This window comes from Tamandua tetradactyla, chromosome 6 (assembly GCF_023851605.1).
Source record: "Tamandua tetradactyla isolate mTamTet1 chromosome 6, mTamTet1.pri, whole genome shotgun sequence".
In the NCBI taxonomy this organism is placed as follows: domain Eukaryota; kingdom Metazoa; phylum Chordata; class Mammalia; order Pilosa; family Myrmecophagidae; genus Tamandua; species Tamandua tetradactyla.
The window spans coordinates 16,069,889-16,089,158 of NC_135332.1; the positions used below are offsets into that span (position 1 = coordinate 16,069,889).

General features: G+C 40.4%; 2 protein-coding genes across 6 annotated transcripts in view; one reads left to right on the plus strand and one right to left on the minus strand.

Moving 5' to 3' along the window:
* Window positions 1–2,125, minus strand: part of RECQL5 (RecQ like helicase 5) — a 43,046-nt gene extending 40,921 nt beyond the window's left edge. For 2 of the 4 annotated variants that reach the window (XM_077163849.1, XM_077163845.1), the window contains exons 1-3: window positions 1,917–2,117; window positions 1,384–1,614; window positions 406–527 (exon numbers count right to left, since the gene is read on the minus strand). In XM_077163849.1, coding sequence (XP_077019964.1) covers window positions 406–527; window positions 1,384–1,513 — 252 coding nt within the window. In that variant the 5' untranslated portion in view covers window positions 1,514–1,614; window positions 1,917–2,117. Of the gene's footprint in view, window positions 1–405; window positions 528–1,383; window positions 1,615–1,916 lie in introns of all 4 variants that reach the window. The other 2 variants (XM_077163848.1, XM_077163847.1) reach the window with 2 other exon arrangements.
* A 43-nt stretch (window positions 2,126–2,168) lies between these two features.
* Window positions 2,169–19,270, plus strand: part of SAP30BP (SAP30 binding protein) — a 41,552-nt gene continuing 24,450 nt past the window's right edge. The window contains exons 1-3 of one of the 2 annotated variants that reach the window (XM_077163854.1): window positions 2,169–2,392; window positions 3,586–3,695; window positions 6,030–6,077. In XM_077163854.1, coding sequence (XP_077019969.1) covers window positions 2,287–2,392; window positions 3,586–3,695; window positions 6,030–6,077 — 264 coding nt within the window. In that variant the 5' untranslated portion in view covers window positions 2,169–2,286. The remainder of the gene's footprint in view (window positions 2,393–3,585; window positions 3,696–6,029; window positions 6,078–19,270) is intronic. The other variant, XM_077163853.1, reaches the window with a different exon arrangement.

Genomic DNA, 19,270 nt, shown 5'->3' on the forward strand with positions numbered 1-19,270 from the left:
AATTTTGCCCTTGTCAGAATAAAATAGGATACGAGGGATTCCCTCTATCAATTTAGCTATTTAGCCACATCTTCTATGCCCCAGGTCACAAGCGCACATATATATATGTGAGAGTCTGTATGTGTGCACTGATACAGTTCCAGACTCCTCTGGATAAAAAGTAACAAAGGAGAGTGAGGCACCTCAGGCCAAACAAAACACAGAAGACACAGTCATCATATACCAGAGTGATATGCATCCTGGAGAACCCTACATTGGTGCAATTCAGAAACCCAGTATAGAAAGTGAGATAGGCAAATCAGAGAAAATAAGAGGCAAAAGATCAAATAAAGAAGCGAAATTTCTGCTATAAAAACCCTTCCCCCAATCTTTGCAGGCTTTCATCTTCATTCCCCTGAGCTTCACCTGAATCAGAGCAATGAGAGGAGATATAACAATGGTGATGCCTTTGGCCAACAGAGCAGGGAGCTGATAGCAAAGGGATTTTCCTGCCCCTGTGGGCATGCACACAAAAATGTCCTTGCCACCTGCAAAAATATAAGAAGGAAAGATTTCAATGCTTCCTGCCTTTTATCCTTTTCCTACACCAAGGTGGTTAAAAATTAAACAAGAACATAGAAAAAGCGTGTAGCAGAGCTTCTGGCACACGGGAGGGTCTCAATGTGATGTTGATTTCCTTCCTGTCCTCTCTGAAAAGGGGAGGGCTTCTGGGAGATTTGGAAATGTGCAGAAACTTAAAACACATCACCCACTGATGGCAAGAATAAGGGTAAGAAAATCTGAGTCTGTTGGGATATGGATGAGTGAACTAAACAGTCTTGAAAGCAGAACACTGCTGAATGAGTGGGCATATCTGTAGATATGGAGGCAACATCTCTTTGAGGGCTTTCATTTATAAACGTATCACTAATGTTACAGCCCTGTTCCCCTCTTGATAACCTCCATTTGCTATAATATTATTACTCCTCCCTTCCCATCTGGGACCCAGGCCATTCAATCTTCAATGAAGGAACTATCCAGAAAGTCAGTGATTAGGTTCGGCTATTCTGACCACCCTCACTACCATCTACATCGAAATAAGTAAGAATGGGAATCTAGGAACTGTTTTCAAAGACAAATTGTAGCTCTGGCTATGAAATGTAAAAACAGGACACTTAGGTGGTTCTGCCATCAAAACTGCAAACCTTGGGTGACAAGGCTACAAGATTTCCAAACCCAAGAATGGATCTACGGTGGGGAGGCAAGAGTCAGGAGGTGTGTTCCCCTACAATGCTACAGTATACCCAGCGCAAATTTAAAAGTAAATAGCTTGTTAGTTTCCCGGCCCATACAGCAACCCCACCCCAACCCCCCCCCAAAATGTAAGTAGCTTGGTAATGTTACCTTTCACTACAGCCATGGTCGCGCTTTCCTGTAAAGGCGTCTTAAAAGAGTCAAACCCAAAGATCTTCTTCAATGTGCTCCGGACTCGACGCTCAGGGTCAAAAGGAAAAGAGGAAACGTGCGTTGTCATCTTTGCGGGAGACAGTAGCCAAAGGTTAAGGCAAAGGTGACGATCATATGGTTGCCAAGAGAACCCTCTGTTCTGCTTTTAAAACGACGGCCATTTTCCCCCTGTGAATATAAATTTGCTATATTACACTCAAGTAATATAGCTGCGGATGAATCACCTCGAGCAATTCGTTCCTGCGAAGGTAACTAACATCTCCACCTCCACGCTCCGGGGGAAAAAAAGTTGAACCATCCCAGGCCACGATACAGCACTTGCTCCTTTTTCGATAAGCGCATCCATGACGACCCCTTCCTCCCACCCTCAGGAAAAAAAAAGTCATCCCTCTTTCTCCTCTGAGCCCTAAATTCATTCTTTTCTCCTCTGAGCCCTAAATTCACTCTTTTCTCCCTTCCCCAGCCCAGACCTCCTTCCCCTCAATCCAAGATATGAGAGCCAGCGTGGGTCACCCGGGAGCGAAGAGCCTTTGCCCGGCCGCTGCTGCCAGTCGACTCGGGAACTACTCGGAGACCCCCGCACGCCACCCTCAAATCAAGCTAAGAACTTCAACTTGAGGTGAAAGCTACAGAACCTTATATCCGTCGCGCGGTGATGACGTAGAAGTCAGCCGGCCTGAGACCCCGGGCCAGGTGCAGAAACGGCTGTTTTGATTGGTTCCCGGGCGGGGGCGGGAGCAGGCGCGGGGTCTCCTGGGATTGGGAAGTAGTCGCCTTTCCGCGTCGAATTTGGCTTTTTTGAGTCCCGGGAGTGAGCCACGTAGGGGCTGTGGGAATAAGATGGCAGGGAGGAAGAATGTTTTGTCGTCTCTGGCAGTTTACGCGGAGGATTCGGAACCCGAGTCTGACGGCGAGGCTGGAGTGGAAGCGGCGGGCAGTGCGGCTGGTGAGGCCTGGGCCGGGCCCTTGCGGGGAATGCTGCATCCCTAGCGGGATGGGAGGAAGGAGATCGTCTTTGTGCTCCAAGTAACGGGCCCCGGAGCCCCAAAACACGGTCTGGGTCCTGGGCGGAGTAGAGCGTTAGAGTCTCTGTAATAGGTAGGCATTGTCTCCTCGCTGATGAGATTATTCCGCGGATGCTTACTGAAAGTCATCGTGCAGAGTGGAGAATTGAACCAAGCGTGGATTGGGACCCAAGGCTACTGAATCGCTTCCACTTCCTTCTGGGCTTGTGTTTAATGGGTTAAAGCAGATGAGTAAAACATACATGGGGGGTGATAAAGATGATGTCTTGTTAAATTGGTAGCTTTTAATTAAGCGTGTGTCCAGACCAAGAAATACATATATTTGGTCTTCACTGCGAGAGTCTGATTCTGTAGATCAGGGGTAGGAGCTAGGCATTTGTGAGCCTTTAAAGTCTCCCGGAATATTCCCTTGCTTTATGAGTTACTTAAAGCCCATCAGTGATTTTGTTGTCTTCCTTAGGTTAAAAATCACAGTATTAGAGAATGAGATCGGACTTTTTAGAAGAATAGAGAGGGCAGTTGCCTTATATCTCTGGCCCTTGGTTTCCTTAGCTGGAAGATGAGGGAGGTTGAACCACATCACATTTTGTGGATTTGTGTAGTCTCCTCTGGTCAGGAGGTTCTCTGTTGGTTTCCCAGTAATAGGTAGTTTTGTTTGTTTTCATTTTATTGTGTTTTTGTTTCCTTTTGTCTTAAACGTAGAAAAGTGGGTATGATTGAGAACCCCTTAGCATGTCCCTGTTCAATGTCCTGTTCCGAAGGGAGGACACACAAAAATGAGGGCGACATAGTTCACAGGTGACTGTGATACGAGGAAGAGAGATGCATGTCAAAAGAGGTGCTTTGGTAGTTCAGAGAAGTAAAAGCTTCAACTAGCAGAATTGGTGGAATGAAAGCATTAGAAACAGACTTTAGTACTTGAATTACTTCCTTATTTATTCTTCTTTTAGTGGTTGCATCCATTAAATTATGACCTGCCCAAGAGTAGAATGTGGTCACTTCCGTGAGATTTAGACTCCCCTTTTATCTTCAGAGTTAGTCTCACCACCCAAATCACCAGAGGATTTTCTTGCATTTTTTTTCCCCGATTCATTTTTCTTTTCTCCTGTTTTAGAGGAGAAAGGAGGATTGGTATCTGAAGCCTATGGAGAGGATGACTTTTCCCGCCTCGGAGTTGATGAAGATGGTTATGAAGAAGAAGAGGATGAAAACAGCAAACAGTCGGTAGGTAAATCTGTTCCCAAATCCAGAGCTGTTCAAAGCACCATTTCATTTGTCAGGAGCTTTCTGTACTATACCCACAGTGTTCCATTTCATGGCTAATTTAATCACTTCATCTCACCTTCACTTTTGCATATTTGTTGAAGAGACTGGGTCATATGTCAGTAGTTCTGTTTGAAAATCAAATTTGTTTTCTCCTGGAGCATTTTATATTATTATTTCAATTTAATTTAATTTTTGTTGCTTTTCCCTATTTGGATAGCTTATTTCATATATAATAGTGTACTCATTTTAATTGGTATATCATTTATATCTGCAATCAACTGTATTTTTAATCTTGGTTGGAGCTCATTCAAGTGTTTCAGTTTATTGAAAAGGTGTTAGGAAGGAGAATTCTGTTTCATCCACTTTTCTTTCTTGAACTTTTACTTGAGCGTGCCCTTTTTTTTTTGGCATGGGCAAGCTCTGGGAATTGAACCCGGGTCTCCAGCATGGTTGGTAAGAATTCTGCCACTGTGCCACCATTGCACCGCCCTGCCCTTCATTCTTGATTACAAAGAATTGTCTGAAGATATAGTAGGTATTGCGAATAAAAGAAGAACTTATATCTTTCTTAGTAAAAATGACCTTCGATAAACAGTCCCCTGAGCAGCATGAGCTGGAATTTAAAAGTTTAGAGAAAGAGCAAGGAAATTCAGGCTGGTACTAAGAAATCTGGCTATTTAGCAATGGCTTTAATCAGAACACTCGCAATATACTTTATTATTTGTTTGAAAGTGTTGTTACATGTTGATATTTAAATGTTTGGATCAAAATGCTTTCCAAATTAAGCCAAAGAATGTTTTGCATTATGTTTTTGGGGGGAGATGTTTTCATGCCATTTATCTTATCCATTAATACTGATTATTCAGAATTGACTAAAACCACCTAGAAAAATTTTGCAAGTTGTTTTCTTTTCCTGACTTTTATCAAGTACATAGATACTGATTTTAAATTCATAATTTAAAAAAAATTTTAAATTTTGCACGATGTGTATTTTTGAAATGTTTCATATTTGCTTTGCTTAAAGTTTCGTCATATTTAAGCTTTATTTCATATTTTAGTAAAATCATCTCATCATACCCAAATGTAAAATGTGATTGCATTTGGCTGAGCTGCATATGTGGTTATATTCGGCATGTTTGGGGCGGGGGGGGGGGGGGGGGTGCTGCGGTACATGGGCTGAGAAGTTTGATTTTAATTTAAGAAGGTTGTAGAGATTGTATTTAACACCTTTTGCTCACTGGCACCTTAAAGGACAGTTGAGTCTCAAAACTATTAATAGGGTTTGTTTATGTCTTTTGTGTGGTATTTATTTTAACATCTGAAGTGCAGTTTAAAGTTTGGGGAAATTGTAGCTCAGCTGAAAATAGCAATTTCAAATGAAACTTCATTTTCCCTGTGTGTTAAAAGGCTCCAGTGCGTTGGGAGTGCTCTGAGTAATAGAGCTAACATGGATATAGCCAGCTCACAGGGTAGCTGGGCCAGCATCTGCTCCTGATCTTAGGCAGTCAGTGGAATGGAGGGCTAGCTCATGTGTGGCCAGTGCATACTTAGGAGACTGCATTGCCCATTTGGCGCTTTGTGTCAGGCAGACCTCATTTGGATGAGGAACAAGGTTGGATAAATGAATCAATTGACAGATCTTTGAGAATTTGGATGGAGGGCTGAGCCTGCTGAACTGGGATAGAGGGAAAGGTGGGCACTGCCCTTTAGTCCTGCTTTTCCCAGGTCACTCACCCTTGTCACTAGGTGCCTACCTTCCTCCTCGCCTTGTTGGTGCTGTGTTCTGGATTGAGCTGCTTGGGTGTAGTTGGGTGTGGCTCCTGGCACTCTAGGTTGAATAATGTTGTGGTAGGCCCAAGTCTGATGTATTAGTGTTTATAAAAGAGAAAGAAGGATAAAAGCGTTCATAATCCTAGTTTTGAAATAGTTGCTATTAAATTGGAAGCAGTATACTTGTTTTATCCTGTGGGCCTGATCTTGGCTGTTTTCTGAAGCATATTGCAACTTTTCTCCATTTTTGTGCATATGTTTTAATCTTGGGTATTTTTACTAATGTGAACTGTGGCATCCCTAGAGTAACCTGTTGACTTTGAGATGCTGATGTTCTTATTTCAGAAAATCTCCTTTTCCCCTTCTCTATCTTGAGTTCTGGGTCCTATGGTAGGGGAGGGACCCTTGGTGGGATGACCCCAGTGGGGTAATCGGGCTATTTGCTCCCACCTGTAGTTATGCATGTGAGAATCTTTGGGCCCACTCCTTTAAGCTTAATCCTGTAAATTCTTTGTCTTGTAGGAAGATGACGATTCAGAGACTGAAAAACCAGAGACTGATGATCCAAAGGTATTTGGTGTTTGCTGTGGTGGGTGGCTGGATGTGAACAAAGCATTTTAACATTATGGCACAGTTCATATGTCTGGTCAAGGTTTGTCCCACTTAAATACCCTGCAACCATAAATTTTCTAAAATGAAACAAACTTTATAAAGAAAGAACCTGGAGGCCACCCAGGAATGAATGAGTCCTGGAGTATATTGGATTCCTGGCCTGGCAGATAGTGCCATAGCTCCAGGCCAGAAAAGCAAGAATTCTGGCCGCGAGTGTAGCAACCTACCTATATACTGCATCTTAGTGAAATATTGTGGGGTCACTGCCCTTCCAGGTGGGTTAGATGTGAAAATGTTTCTAGAATTTCCTAGGATGCTGTGAGGGCCCTTCCATATTCGGGTTCTCTTTGGTTGTTTAGAAGTGAAGAAGGGCTAGAGCAGTTAAGCACAAAGTAAGGCCTCTCCCCCAGCCACTTGGGATCTTAAACATAATCCTTGTTTTTCCAGGGATGTGCCTTTCCGCTCTTGGATGAGCATCTAGAATGGTGTTTTCTGAAATGGCATAATCATTTCTTCTTGTAATTCCACCCCAGTAGCAGCTGGGAGTAATTAGCACTTCCAGTCTGACTCCTTGATGACCCTGTCATGACAAAGGTTAAGATCCCCTTTGTGTTATGTAAGATTGTGTTGGGTTAGAACTGCAGATACAAATTCCTTTCTGCGCTGAGCGAGGAGCCCAGGCCTAAAAACTTGCCCAGGCCTTTTTAGCGGAAGAGTATGAAGGTGGATGTAGCCTTGTTCAAGGTCGGACACAACTCTGCTCTGGCTTGCTGGAAAGAAAACGGCCACTAGTGTTAGTATTCTTCTGTCTTAGCATGAGCCTTAGAGCCTGAGCATACTACAAACCCAAGGGAGTCACCAGTTGATGCCTTTATTTGCGGGTTTCGAGTGTGGGAGGAAAGGAGGCTTTGTGGGACCTGGAGCCATTATTTATCAGTTGCCAGCCTTTGCCTAACTGGATGTGTGCATCTCATCAACATCCCCCCGAAGTTCAGTGATTCAGACAGCGAATCCCCTAGGGTGGCATGTCTTTATGAGAGAGTGGACCACAGAAAAAACAAAGCAGCTTTACTGCTTTCTGCAAGGCAAAATTGGAACATCTGGGGTGCTTTAGGCTGCTCAGTCTCTTCTTCCAACCCCTCCCCCCACCCCCCACCCCATACCTCCACTCCCACATCAAAGTTAAAAAGTCCCATCACTTAAGCTTGCACCTTGACTGAAGTGCTTTACTGGGCCTCATTCAGTCCTTTGAATTTTAAGTCTTGTTGTGGAGTGAAAAGTTCTCATGGAATGATTTTCATTCCTGCTTGGGAGTCCTCCAAATCAGAACACAGAAAAAAAATCCAGCCCCCAGATAATTTGATTTAGTTATTCTGGAGGGCGTGCTCACCTGCCCTTCAGTCTGCAGTAGATATTTTGGAACACATCTCTATTATTCCTGCCTTAAGAATTTGAAGGTTGTAACAGGTTTTGTCACTGGAGTTAGAAGAGTCATTTTGTTAGCAGACATATTGGTGTCATAACTATCTTTTTCCTCTAGATGGCAGTCTCCTTCCTACTTTGACTTGTTATGGTCTGCTTTTAATTTTCTCGAATATTTTGGTTTCTTTACATAATTAAAAATTGAGGATCCCAAAGAGCTTTGGTTCATTTTTATTTGATCCTTTATTTATTGATATTTACTATCTTAGAAATTAAAATTGAGAATTTTTTAAAATATTAATTTATTTTAAAATAACAAATCCACAGTGTGTTAGCATAAATGACTATGAAAAATAACTGTTTCCAAAACAAAAAGTTTAGTACAAAGAATGGCATTGTTTTACCATTTTACAAGTCTCTTTAATGTCTGGCTTAATAGAAGACAGTTGGATTCTCATATCTGTGCTTTTTATCATTTTTTTTAATTAGAGAAGTTCCGGGTTTACAGAACAGTTGTGCATAAATACAGGATTCCCTTATACCACCCAATTAATAATACTTTGCATTGGTGTGGAACATTTGTTACAATTGATGAAAGTACACTTTTATAATTGTGTTATTAATTATTGTCAGTCCATGGTTTATCATAGAGTTCACTGTGTAGTTCAATGGATTTTAAAGTTTTTTTTATTCTGTTACCATACATACAACCTAACGTTTCTCCTTTTAACCACACTGAGATATATATTTCAGTACTGTTAATTATGTTTAAGATGTTGTGTACCATCACCACCACCCATTATCAAAACATTTCCGTCATTATAAATAAGAACCCTGTACATTTTAAGCCTTAACTTCCCAAGATTTAAAATCCGGAGGTGTGAGTCCTCCAAGTTCATTCTTCTCTTTCAAGTTGGCTTTGGCTATTCTAGACTCCTTATCCTTCCATATAAATTTGATGATTGGCTTTTCCATTTCTGCAAGGAAAAAAAAGATTGTTCGTATTGCTTTTTTTTATATATGTTATATTTTACAATTTTTTTTTAAAAGTTTAAAAAAAAGGTTGTTGGAATTTTTTTTAATGACAACTTTTTTAAAAAGAGATTGTTGGAATCTATAAATTGCTTTGGGTAGAATTGACATCTTGACAATATTTAGTCTTCCAGTCCATGAGCACTGAATGTCCTTCCATTTATTTAGGTCTTTGATTTCTTTTAACTGTGTTCGATGATTTTCTAAAAGAGTGTAAGTTCTTTCCATCCTTGGTTCGATTTATTCCTAGTTATTTGAGTCTTTTAATTGCTGTTGTAAATGGAATGTTTTTCTTGATTTCTTCTGATTGTTCATTGCTTGTGTATAGAAGCACTACTGATTTCGGGGTGTTGATCTTATACGCTGCCACTTTGTTGAATTCATTTATTACCTCTAAGAGCTTTGTTGTTCATATATGTGTTTCCATTCAGTCTATTGTAGTATGTTTTGTTTGGAATAAATGAAGAGACTCCAGCTTCAAGTGTAAAGTGTTTTAATAGCCCTTGCAGGTAATTAAGGGTTTTCTTCTTTGATACTTCATCAAAATTCATCAAAGTGGTAATTTCCTAAATGTTAGTTGCAGTATGGAATCTGAAACCTTATCAATGATCATTTGTTACCCTCTTTCATTAAAATCCATTTCTCTGTCTTATTCTTTGACTGGATCTCTTACCCATACATGATTTTATAACATCAGTGAAGAAAATTTTGCTTCACTGAGTTATGCAGATCTAAATGTTGACACATTTCATTCTTTAATGTAAGAAAAATTGCATTTGCTAATAACATCACCGGTTTCATCAGACAAGCCATTAAGCATTGGAAAGCTGTCGGGCTCATGGTAGGGAGTATGCGTTTTCCAGAATTTTGAATTTTGCTTGAAAGCTTGAGTTTATCGATGTCAAGTAGTACTTTCAGAATTTTCCTTCATAGCTTGCCTGTTGTTCTTTTAAGTAAAGGTGGTGTCCCATGAAGAAGATGGCTAGTGTGGCTTACAACTCAGTTGTATTAAGGCTTTCCCTTGGGATGATTGTATTCAGCTTGCAGCAGAAGTGTTTGTACATACCTCTCATTTCCTCACTCAACATGTTAAAAAAGACTTGTCCTCAAGGGTCAAATTGTAATAAAATTAATCATTTTAACTATTACTTCAAGGACATTCCTAAGTGAAATTGGCTTTTTTTAAAAAATGAGTATAGTGACAGCTACTACAGTTTGATGCCACTGCCTTGATTTGTGCTAAAGAGCTAGCAGTTTTACCACCTCTATTGCTTCTGCAACTGTCAACACAGTAAAGAAGACAAATATGAAAATAGTTTTGACCTTGTGGACTCCCTGGAGTCCATTCTTCTAAGACAAACATCTTAGGTCAGTAAAATTAAATCACTTGATAACTATTTTCATTGCTCTGAGTATCTATTAAACTTTTTTTATTAATTAAAAAAAATTAACAAACAAAACATTAAGATATCATTCCATTCTACATATACAATCAGTAATTCTTAATATCATCACTGTGTTAGTTAGATTCAGTTGTCAACTTGGCCAGGTGAGCATACCTATTTCTGTTGCTGCAGACACAAACCAATGGTACGTGAAGCTCATCTATTGCTAATTACATCTGCAGTCGGCTAGGAGGCGTGTCTGCTGCAATGAGTGACATTTGACTTAATTGGCTGGTGCTTAAATGAGAGAACGCAGTGTAGCACAGCCTAGCAGCTCAGCATTCCTCATCTCAGCACTAGCAGCTCAACCCAGGCCTTTGGAGATGCAGAAAGAAGTTACCCCGGGGAAAGTTGTTGGAACCCAGGGGCCTAGAGAGAAGACCAGCAGAGACCATCCTGTGCCTTCCACGTAAGAAAGAACCTCAGTGGAAATTTAACTGCCTTTCCTCTGAAGAACCAACAAAATAAATCCCCTTTTATTAAAAGCCAATCCATTTCTGGTGTGTTGCATTCCAGCAGCTAGCAAACCAGAACAATCACATAGTTGCATATTCATCATTTCTTAGAACATTTGCATTGATTTAGAAAAAGAAATAAAAAGACAACAGAAAAAGAAATAAAACAATAATAGAAAAAAAAAGATTATACATACCATACCCCTTACCCCTCGCTTTCATTTACCGCTAGCATTTCAAATTAAATTTATTTTAACATTTGTTCCCCCCTATTATTTATTTTTATTCCATATGTTCTACTCTTCTGTTGATATAGTAGCTAAAAGGAGCATCAGACACAAGGTTTTCACATTCACAGAGTCTCATTGTGAAAGCTATATCATTGTCCAATCATCATCAAGAAACATGGCTACTGGAATACAGCTCTACATTTTCAGGCAGTTCCCTCCAGCCTCTCCGCTACATCTTGAACAACAAGGTGATATCCACTTAATGTGTAAGAATAACCTCCAGGATAACCTCTCGACTCTGTTTGGAATCTCTCAGCCATTGACACTTAGTCTCATTTCACTCTTCCCCCTTTGGCTGAGAAGGTTCTCTCAATCCCTTGATGTTAATTCTCAGCTCATTCTAGGGTTTTTCTCAGTCCCTTGATGCTGAGTCTCAGCTCATTCCAGGATCTCTGTCCCACGTTGCCAGGAAGGTCCACACCCCTGGGAGTCATGTCCCACGCAGAGAGGGGGAGGGTGGTGAGACTGCTCGTCATGTTGGCTGGAGAGAGAGGCCACATCTGAGCAACAAAAGAGGCGCTCTTGGGGGTGACTCTTAGGCCTAAATTTTAAGTAGACTTGACCTATCCTTTGTGCTAGTTCTTCTAAACCGATGCAAATGTACTAAGAAACGATGATCATGCATCTATGTGATGATGTTAAGAATTACTGATTGCATATCTAGAATGGTATGATTTCTAAATGTTGGGTTAATTTCTTTTTTTCCGTTAATTAATTAAAAAAAAATAAGACAAAGAATAATTAGTTTAAGTACCAGTTCCAGATAAATATCAGGTGGAAAGCTGCTATATTTTATTAAGTATGTGCATTTATTTAACTATTTTATACCTGTGTTTGAGTATGAAAACAGGCATTGTGGACTGAAGCCTGGAAACAGGCATGCTTTATAAACAAATAGAAGAGCTATACTCTCTCCTTTGCATCCATCATGCCCAAAAATATATTAATTGAACATCTACTATTTGCCAGGCTCTATTCTAGGTGCTGGGGAGAAAGTAGTAACTGCAAACAGTCAAAAATCTCTGTCCTTGGAATCTCAGTTAGGACATGAGATTTTGTTGGTTTGTCCAGAGTGATGCCCCGATGAATCCCAGAGTGATTTGATCAGTGACTGGAAAAGTATTTGTAAGCCCCCTTTGGGGAATGGTGAAAGTGGGGAGAAATTCAACTGCCCCAAGTTGAATTCTTGATATTCTCACAAGCAGTATGGACAACCAAAGCTATAGGCTGAGCCCCCAGTCTTGGGGTTTGTTCATATGAAACTTAACCCCACAAAGGATAGGTTTATTAAACTTTTAACCTATGGGGTCTTGAGTGGTGTTGGGGGCTGTAGAGTAACCAAAGTAAGATAACTTAGGACAGCATAGTGGGGAAAAGTTTTGACTCTGAAGTTAGACCTGGGTTTGAATTACAGCTCTGCTTCGTAATAGCCTAATAACTCAGGTAGGTCCTTTAACTCTCCCTTAATCCTCGGTTTTTCTCATCTGTAAAATAGAGGCCTTAATAATAGAGTCCACCTCATATGTTCATGAGATTTACTAAGTAAATGTAAATAAATCCTAGGCTTAGCACAGTGCCTAGTATGTCTCTCTAAAACGTGAGTTGCAGTGCCCATTACTGCCAGTCTGTCCCCTGCTCCTTTTCCAGGTGGCTCATACCATCTCATTGGGCCTATTTTAGAATTTTGAATTTTGTGTTTCCTACTGGAGTGTGCTCAGAGACGAGCAGTCATAAAGGTCAGAAAAACAAATGACAGATCATGTGAGGAAAAAAGTTCAAGATGCTGGAAGAGAGAAGACAAGGACACCCAGTTGTTTTGGTCAGGTAAGGGAAAGGAGGTAGAGCCAGATGCAGAACTTGAAGCAACACGTAGAAATTACGTTGAAGACGTTTGCCTTCACATAATGAGGAACTTTTTGTCATCTCTAGCCAAAAGTGGGTTGAGCTGTTTAGTGAGGTAGTAAGTTCCCCATCAGACAGCTTTGTTGTTGTTGTTTTGGGGGGGTGCATGGTCCAGGAATCAAACCTGAGTCTCCCGCATGGAAGGCGAGAATTCTGCCACTGAACCACCTGTGCGCCCCCATCAGACAGTTTTTGGGCATCCATTTGTCAACAGTGTCAGGAAAGAGATGTGCGTGCTGGGGTTGCACTAACCTGCCAAGGGTTCCCTGGAACCATCCTGGGAAAGGACTTGGAGATGAGGCATTTGAAATAAACAAAATTGAGTATTCTCTAACTTTACTATCTGTTAACATTAATACAGGTGTTGAATACCAACACTGGAGAATTTGCCTTAATTTTCATCACTTTGATGTTTATAGTTACATATCAGTGCAAAGTCCCTATTTGGGAATGCAAGACAGAAATGGTAACACCAGACACAACTCTGCTGGGAGCCTTTGGTCTGTCAGTTCAGGATGACAGGAATCAGGCCTTGTACTTGCTGGTTTTTCCCCGAAGTAGAGGGGAGGAGGTTGGAGGAGGTGGCTGAGCATTCCACAGGAAACATATCACTTCAGCATGTCTCTTCCATTGTTTCTTTTTCTCTGACTTCGGTTTTCTGGTCAGATCACTTCAGTAAACAGCTCAACTTTTACATGTTTTGATTACTCAAGAGCAAGTGGCACTGCTATCTTAGAAGCCAGAGACTAGAAGTGGCACTCCTCCTTCCAACTCCTCACTAAAGAGAAAAGGGTGCCAGTTGACTTAAGCATTTTTACTCCATCTTTTTACCCTTGGCACTCGAGCTTCTCTTTCATCACGCTCATTTGTCCATGTTTGGCCTCGGTTGCCCTGAAACATTTTCCTTTGTTTGTTTTTTCTCCACTCCTACAGTTCCTGTGGATGAAGGTATTTCCACTCAGTTACTGCCCCGACACACCCTTCCTTTGAAAGCAAACACAGGGGTTGATGACCTGGAGCAAGAAAGATGGAGCAGTCTGTGTGTTGCCAGCTAACTGGGAGGGCTGCTTCTCTGTGGGACTGGATTGCCGGCCTCCCCAAGGTGTCATCAAGGCTCTGACCTAGGAAAAGAATCCTCCTGGCCCAAGGAGCAAACATCTGTAAAAACAAATTTTTTGTGTGTGCGTGTAAAGAAGGGGCCATAGAGTGGAGAGGGCAGTTGTTCGGCATGTATAGCCCTTGTTAAAGTAAAGGGAAATACTTTTAAAATTATTAGTGCCTGAAAATAGTGCTGAAATGTGGAGTTCACAGCCTGGAGCCAGTCGAGTGGGAGAGGCTGTGGGCTTCTCACTGGCTACAGGACCACAGGCATCTAACTTGAACTTCACTCGGCTTTGTCTGTGACGTGAAGGCCATGACACCTTCTTACGAGGTTGTTGTAACCATGATATGAAAGGATGCATGTGAAAAAATGAAGGGCCTTTCATGCAATTAGTAGTAGTGGTCAGCTTTTTCTGCAAAATTGAGTCAGATTATGCACTCTCATCCTGTAGGTCAGAAGTTTCCACACTTTCTCAGTTTGCTGTACCCTTGGTGTCTCATTATTTGTTTCACAGAGCTCCTAGATCAAAGAAACACCTAACAGTTCTGCTTAGTAATTAGCTCCAAACAACTTAATAAGTATTATTCAGTAGCTGCTTGAAATAATATTGCATGTAAATTTGTATAGTATCTGATAGATGTTAAGTATTGTTATGTTTCCCTTGAAAACTTTTAATAGCCTGTGGCACCTTTGTGAGTTTCCTGCAGCACTCTGGGATGCTATATATGTCAGGGTTCTTCAGGGACAGAACAACAGAACACACACACACATATTGTAAATATTACGGGATTTATTAAAAGGAATTGGCTCACATGATTGTGGGCATGGGCAAATCCGAATTCCACAAAGCAGGCCATGAACTGGCAACTCCAATGAAGGTTTTCAATGAATTTCCCAGGAGAAGCTGGCTGGCTGAAGTAGAGGTGGAAAGTCTCCTTTCTGTCTGCTGAACTCATCATTTCTTTTAAGGCCTTCAGCTAATTGGATGAGATTTCTCTCCTTGCTGAAGCTAATCTTCTTAGTTGATTATAAATGTCATTAGTTTTTGTTGCAGTCAACTTACCGATGATTTAATTCCATTAAATATCCTCACACTAACAAGTCAAACCATGCTTGTTTGACCATACAACTGGACACCATAACATAGCCAAGTTGACACATGAATTTTTTTTTCTTAATTTAAAAAAATTTTTTTAAATACCAAAGAACACCAAACAAACGCAAACATTCGTAATTTTTTATCATTCCGTTCTACATATATAATCAGTAATTCACAATATCATCACATAGTTGCGTATTCATCATCATGATCATTTCTCGGAACATTTGCATGTATTTAGAAAAAGAAATAAAAAGAAAACAATTCATACATACCATACCCCCCACCCCTCCCCCTCACCAATCACCAGCATTTCACTCTAAATTTATTTTAACATTTGTTCCCCCTATTATTCATCTTTATTCCATATGTTACTCATCTGTTGACAAGGTAGATAAAAGGAGCATCAGACACAAGGTTTTCACAATCACACAGTCACATGGTGAAAGCTGTATCATTATACAGTCATCTTCAAGAAACATGGCTACTGGAGCACAGCTCCACATTATCAGGCAGTTCCCTCCAGCCTCTCCACTACATGTTGACTAAGAAGGTGATATCTATTAATGCGTAAGAATAACCTCCAGGATAACCTCTTGACTCTGTTTGGAATCTCTCAGCCATTGACACTTATTTTGTCTCATTTCACTCTTCCCACTTTCAGTCGAGAAGGTTTTCTCAATCCCCTGATGCTGAGTCTCATCTCATTCTAGGGGTTTTCTCAATCCCTTGATGCTGAGTCTTAGCTCATTCCAGGATTTCTGTCCCACGTTGCCAGGAAGTTCCGCACCCCTGGGAGTCATGTCCCACGTAGACAGTGGGAGGGTGGTGAGTTTGCTTGTTGTGTTATCTGGAGAGAGAGGCCACATCTGAGCAACAAAAGAGGTTCTCTTGGGGGTGACTCTTAGGCCTAATTTTAAGTAGGCTTGACCTATCCTTTGTGGGGTTAAGTTTCATATGAACAAACCCCAGGATTGGGGGCTTAGCCTATAGCTTTGATTGTCCGCACTGCTTGTGAGAATATCAAGAATTCAACTTGCGGATGTTGAGTTTTCCTCCTTTCTCACCATTACTGTTCAAATCACTCTGGATTTATCGGGGCATCACTCTGGACAAACCAACAAACTCTCATGTCCTACTCAAATTTCCGTGTACTTATGGTGTTCAATTAAGCTATCTACATAAGTTATATTAGGAAATGCACTAGTCAAAATATAAATTTTGTACCAAATAAACGTTTTTTGCTTTAATCTCACACATAAGGTAAAATTTTAAAATATTAATTATCATCTATTTTCAGCACCCTGCACTAATGACATTCCTTTGTTCTTCCGCATGCGAAAATATTTTTTAAATTTGTACATTTGGTCACTATCATTATACACTCTAGGCATTCCTATTATACCATCTCAGTCTTTGTCGTTTATCTTTCTTTCTGATTTCATTTGTGCCCCCAGCCCGTCCTCCCTCTATCATTCTCACATTCAGCTTCGTTCAGTGTTTTAACATAATTGTATTACAGTTAGGTAGTATTGTGCTGTCCATTTCTAAGTTTTTACATTCAGTCCTGTTGCACAATCTGTATCGCTTCAGCTCCAATTAACCAATATCTTACCCTATTTCTATCTCCTGATGGTCTCTGTCACCAACGAAATTCTCCAAGTTTATTCACTAATGTTAGTTCATATCAGTGAGACTATACAGTATCTGTCCTTTTGTTTCTGGCTAATCTCACTCAGCATAATGTCCTTAAGGTCCATCCATGTTGTTGCATACTTCATAACTTTATTCTGTCTTATGGCTGCATAATATTCCATCGCATGTATATTCCACAGTTTATTTAGCCACTCATCTGTTGATGGACATTTTGGCTGTTTCCATCTCTTCACAATTGTAAATAATGCCGCTATAAACATTGGTGTGCAAATGTCCGTTTGTGTCCTTGCCCTCATGTCCTCTGAGTAGATACCTAGCAATGGTATTTCCGGGTCATATGGCGATTCTATATTTAGCTTTTTGAGGAACCACCAAACTGCCTTCCACAGCGGTTGTACCATTTGACATTCCCACCGACAGTGGATAAGTGTGACACATGAATTTAACCATCACAGATGCCTTATTGCACGGGTTGTCTCAGAGTTCCCGGGTAGTGGGGCTTGGTATTGATATAAGTCCTCCTTCTCCCCTGGAGGCCCTTGTTTTAGATTGTGCTGGAAGCATGGCTCAACCGAATGAACAGTTCTTGTTCTCCAGTGGCTGTACATACACACCCTGAATTCCCATAAGAAGGTCAAGTTCCTCAGTCACCCGTGCGTTATTGACTCAGTCTGGATGAAGGTTTTGTATTGGACTGAACTGACCCATTAATTCCTTCACTTCCTCCTCCTCTTCAGCCCTCCCCTCCAACCCAGCATTATTATTGATCTTTTAAAATGTCAGAATCAAAGCTCTTGTTTTCTAGCAATTTGTTGTTGACAGCTGATTTTAGGACGAACTTTTAGGAGCCTACCAGCAGTTGCATGTGGATAACACTACAGATTGAAATCGTATTTTCTGTAGACATGTACCAGCTTTGGCACCTTCTCTGCAGAGTAGAACATCTCCTTCTTTGGGCTCTGCATGTGTTGGCTATCTTGGCTCTGAAATCAGAAGCAAGGTGCTCATGCTTTTCATACGCAAGTGGTGTTCTGTTCATCCTGAAGAATATTTACTAGGGCAGGTTGTGTGGTGTGGGATAGGAACTGTACTGGCCTCTCAAAATGGGTCAGTCGTGTGCCTTTGCCTGGCAAGCTTCTGGAGAGCCCCCCTGCTGAGGAGCTGCTTGGCCGGGTGGGGCAGCAAAAGTTTCTGGTAGAGCTTCTCCTTGGACTTTTTTTTTTAGTTTTGTTTGACCTGGAAAGGGTTTCATGACACTGTTTTTCTGGTGGTTATCCTATTAGACTTTTGTTTTATTATACAATCTGTGTAATTATGATAGCAGCATGACCCAATTTAAAAAAAAAACTAAACACTTAAGAATTGTACTTAGTTCAGTAAGATACCTCAGCCAGAAAGAGTTGTATGGTGTGTTATTTATATCTCAGTAAAGCCACTACAAAAAATTAACACATTAAAAACAAATGTAGGGGTGCATGGGTGGTTCAATCGTAGGATGCTCGCCTTTCAAGCAGGAGACCCAGGTTTGATTCCCGGAACATGCATGCAAAAAAAAAAAAGTAACTTTTTCTAAATACTTCCAAATGGCAAAGTAATTAAAAAGAAGGTAGCAAGACCCACCATTCTTTGTTCTAGTAGCTATAATCCTTAGCAACAAACTTTTCCCATCAATTCCCTCATTCCTTCTCATATTTTCTGTTTTGTAGAATAAAATTCAGAGTTAGTACATTATAGTAGCGAAATCTATTTTTATTAATAATTTTCTTTTGTTGGGTTTAAGAAATATTGTGCATAAAATATATAAAATGCAGAGTTCCTGTGTACTACCCTATTACTAACTCCTGCGTTAGTGTGGTACATTTGTTATAAATCATGAAACAACATTTTTATAATTGTACTGTTAACTATAGTTCATTGTTTACAATAAAGTTTGTTGTGTTGTTCAGTCCTCCTTTCTCTTAATTTTTATTTTAGTAATATATATTACCTAAAATTTACCGTTTTAATCACTTTCACATATATAATTCATAGTTGTTAATTACATTCACTGTGTTGTGTTGCCATCACCATCACCCATTACCAAAAGATCTTACAATTTTTGTCCTTTTGTGTCTGGCTTATTTTACTCAGTATGATGTCTTTAGGGTTCATCCATGTTGTCATGTGAATCATAACTTTGTTCCTTTTTAATGCTGAATTATATTCCATTGTATGTTGTTCTAGTTTGCTGGCTGCAAGAATGCAATATATCAGAAACAGAATAGCTTTTAAAGAGGGGAATTTAATAAGTTGCTAGTTTACAGTTCTAAGGCTGTGAAAATGTCCCAGTTAAAACAAATCTATAAAAATGTCCAAATTAAGACACCAAGAAGAGGTTACCTTCACTCAAGAAAGGCCGATGAAGTTCCGTTTCTCTCTCAATTGGAAAGGTACATGGTGAACATGGCGACATCTGCTAGCTTTCTCTCCAGGCTTCTTGTTTCATGAAGCTCCCTCAGGGGTGCTTCATCTCCAAGGTCTCTGGCTGCGTAGGCTTTCCTCTTGGCTCTCATCATTCTAAAGGGACTCTATCCAAAATGTTTCCTCTTTTAAAGGATTTCAGTAAACTAATCAAGACCCACCTGGAATGGGCAGGACACATCTTTGTGGGAATAATCTAATCAAGTTTTGAGCATGCAGTGCTGAATAGGGATTTTTTTAAAAAGCTGCTTCCACAAATGGATAGGATTAAAACATGGCTTTTCTAGG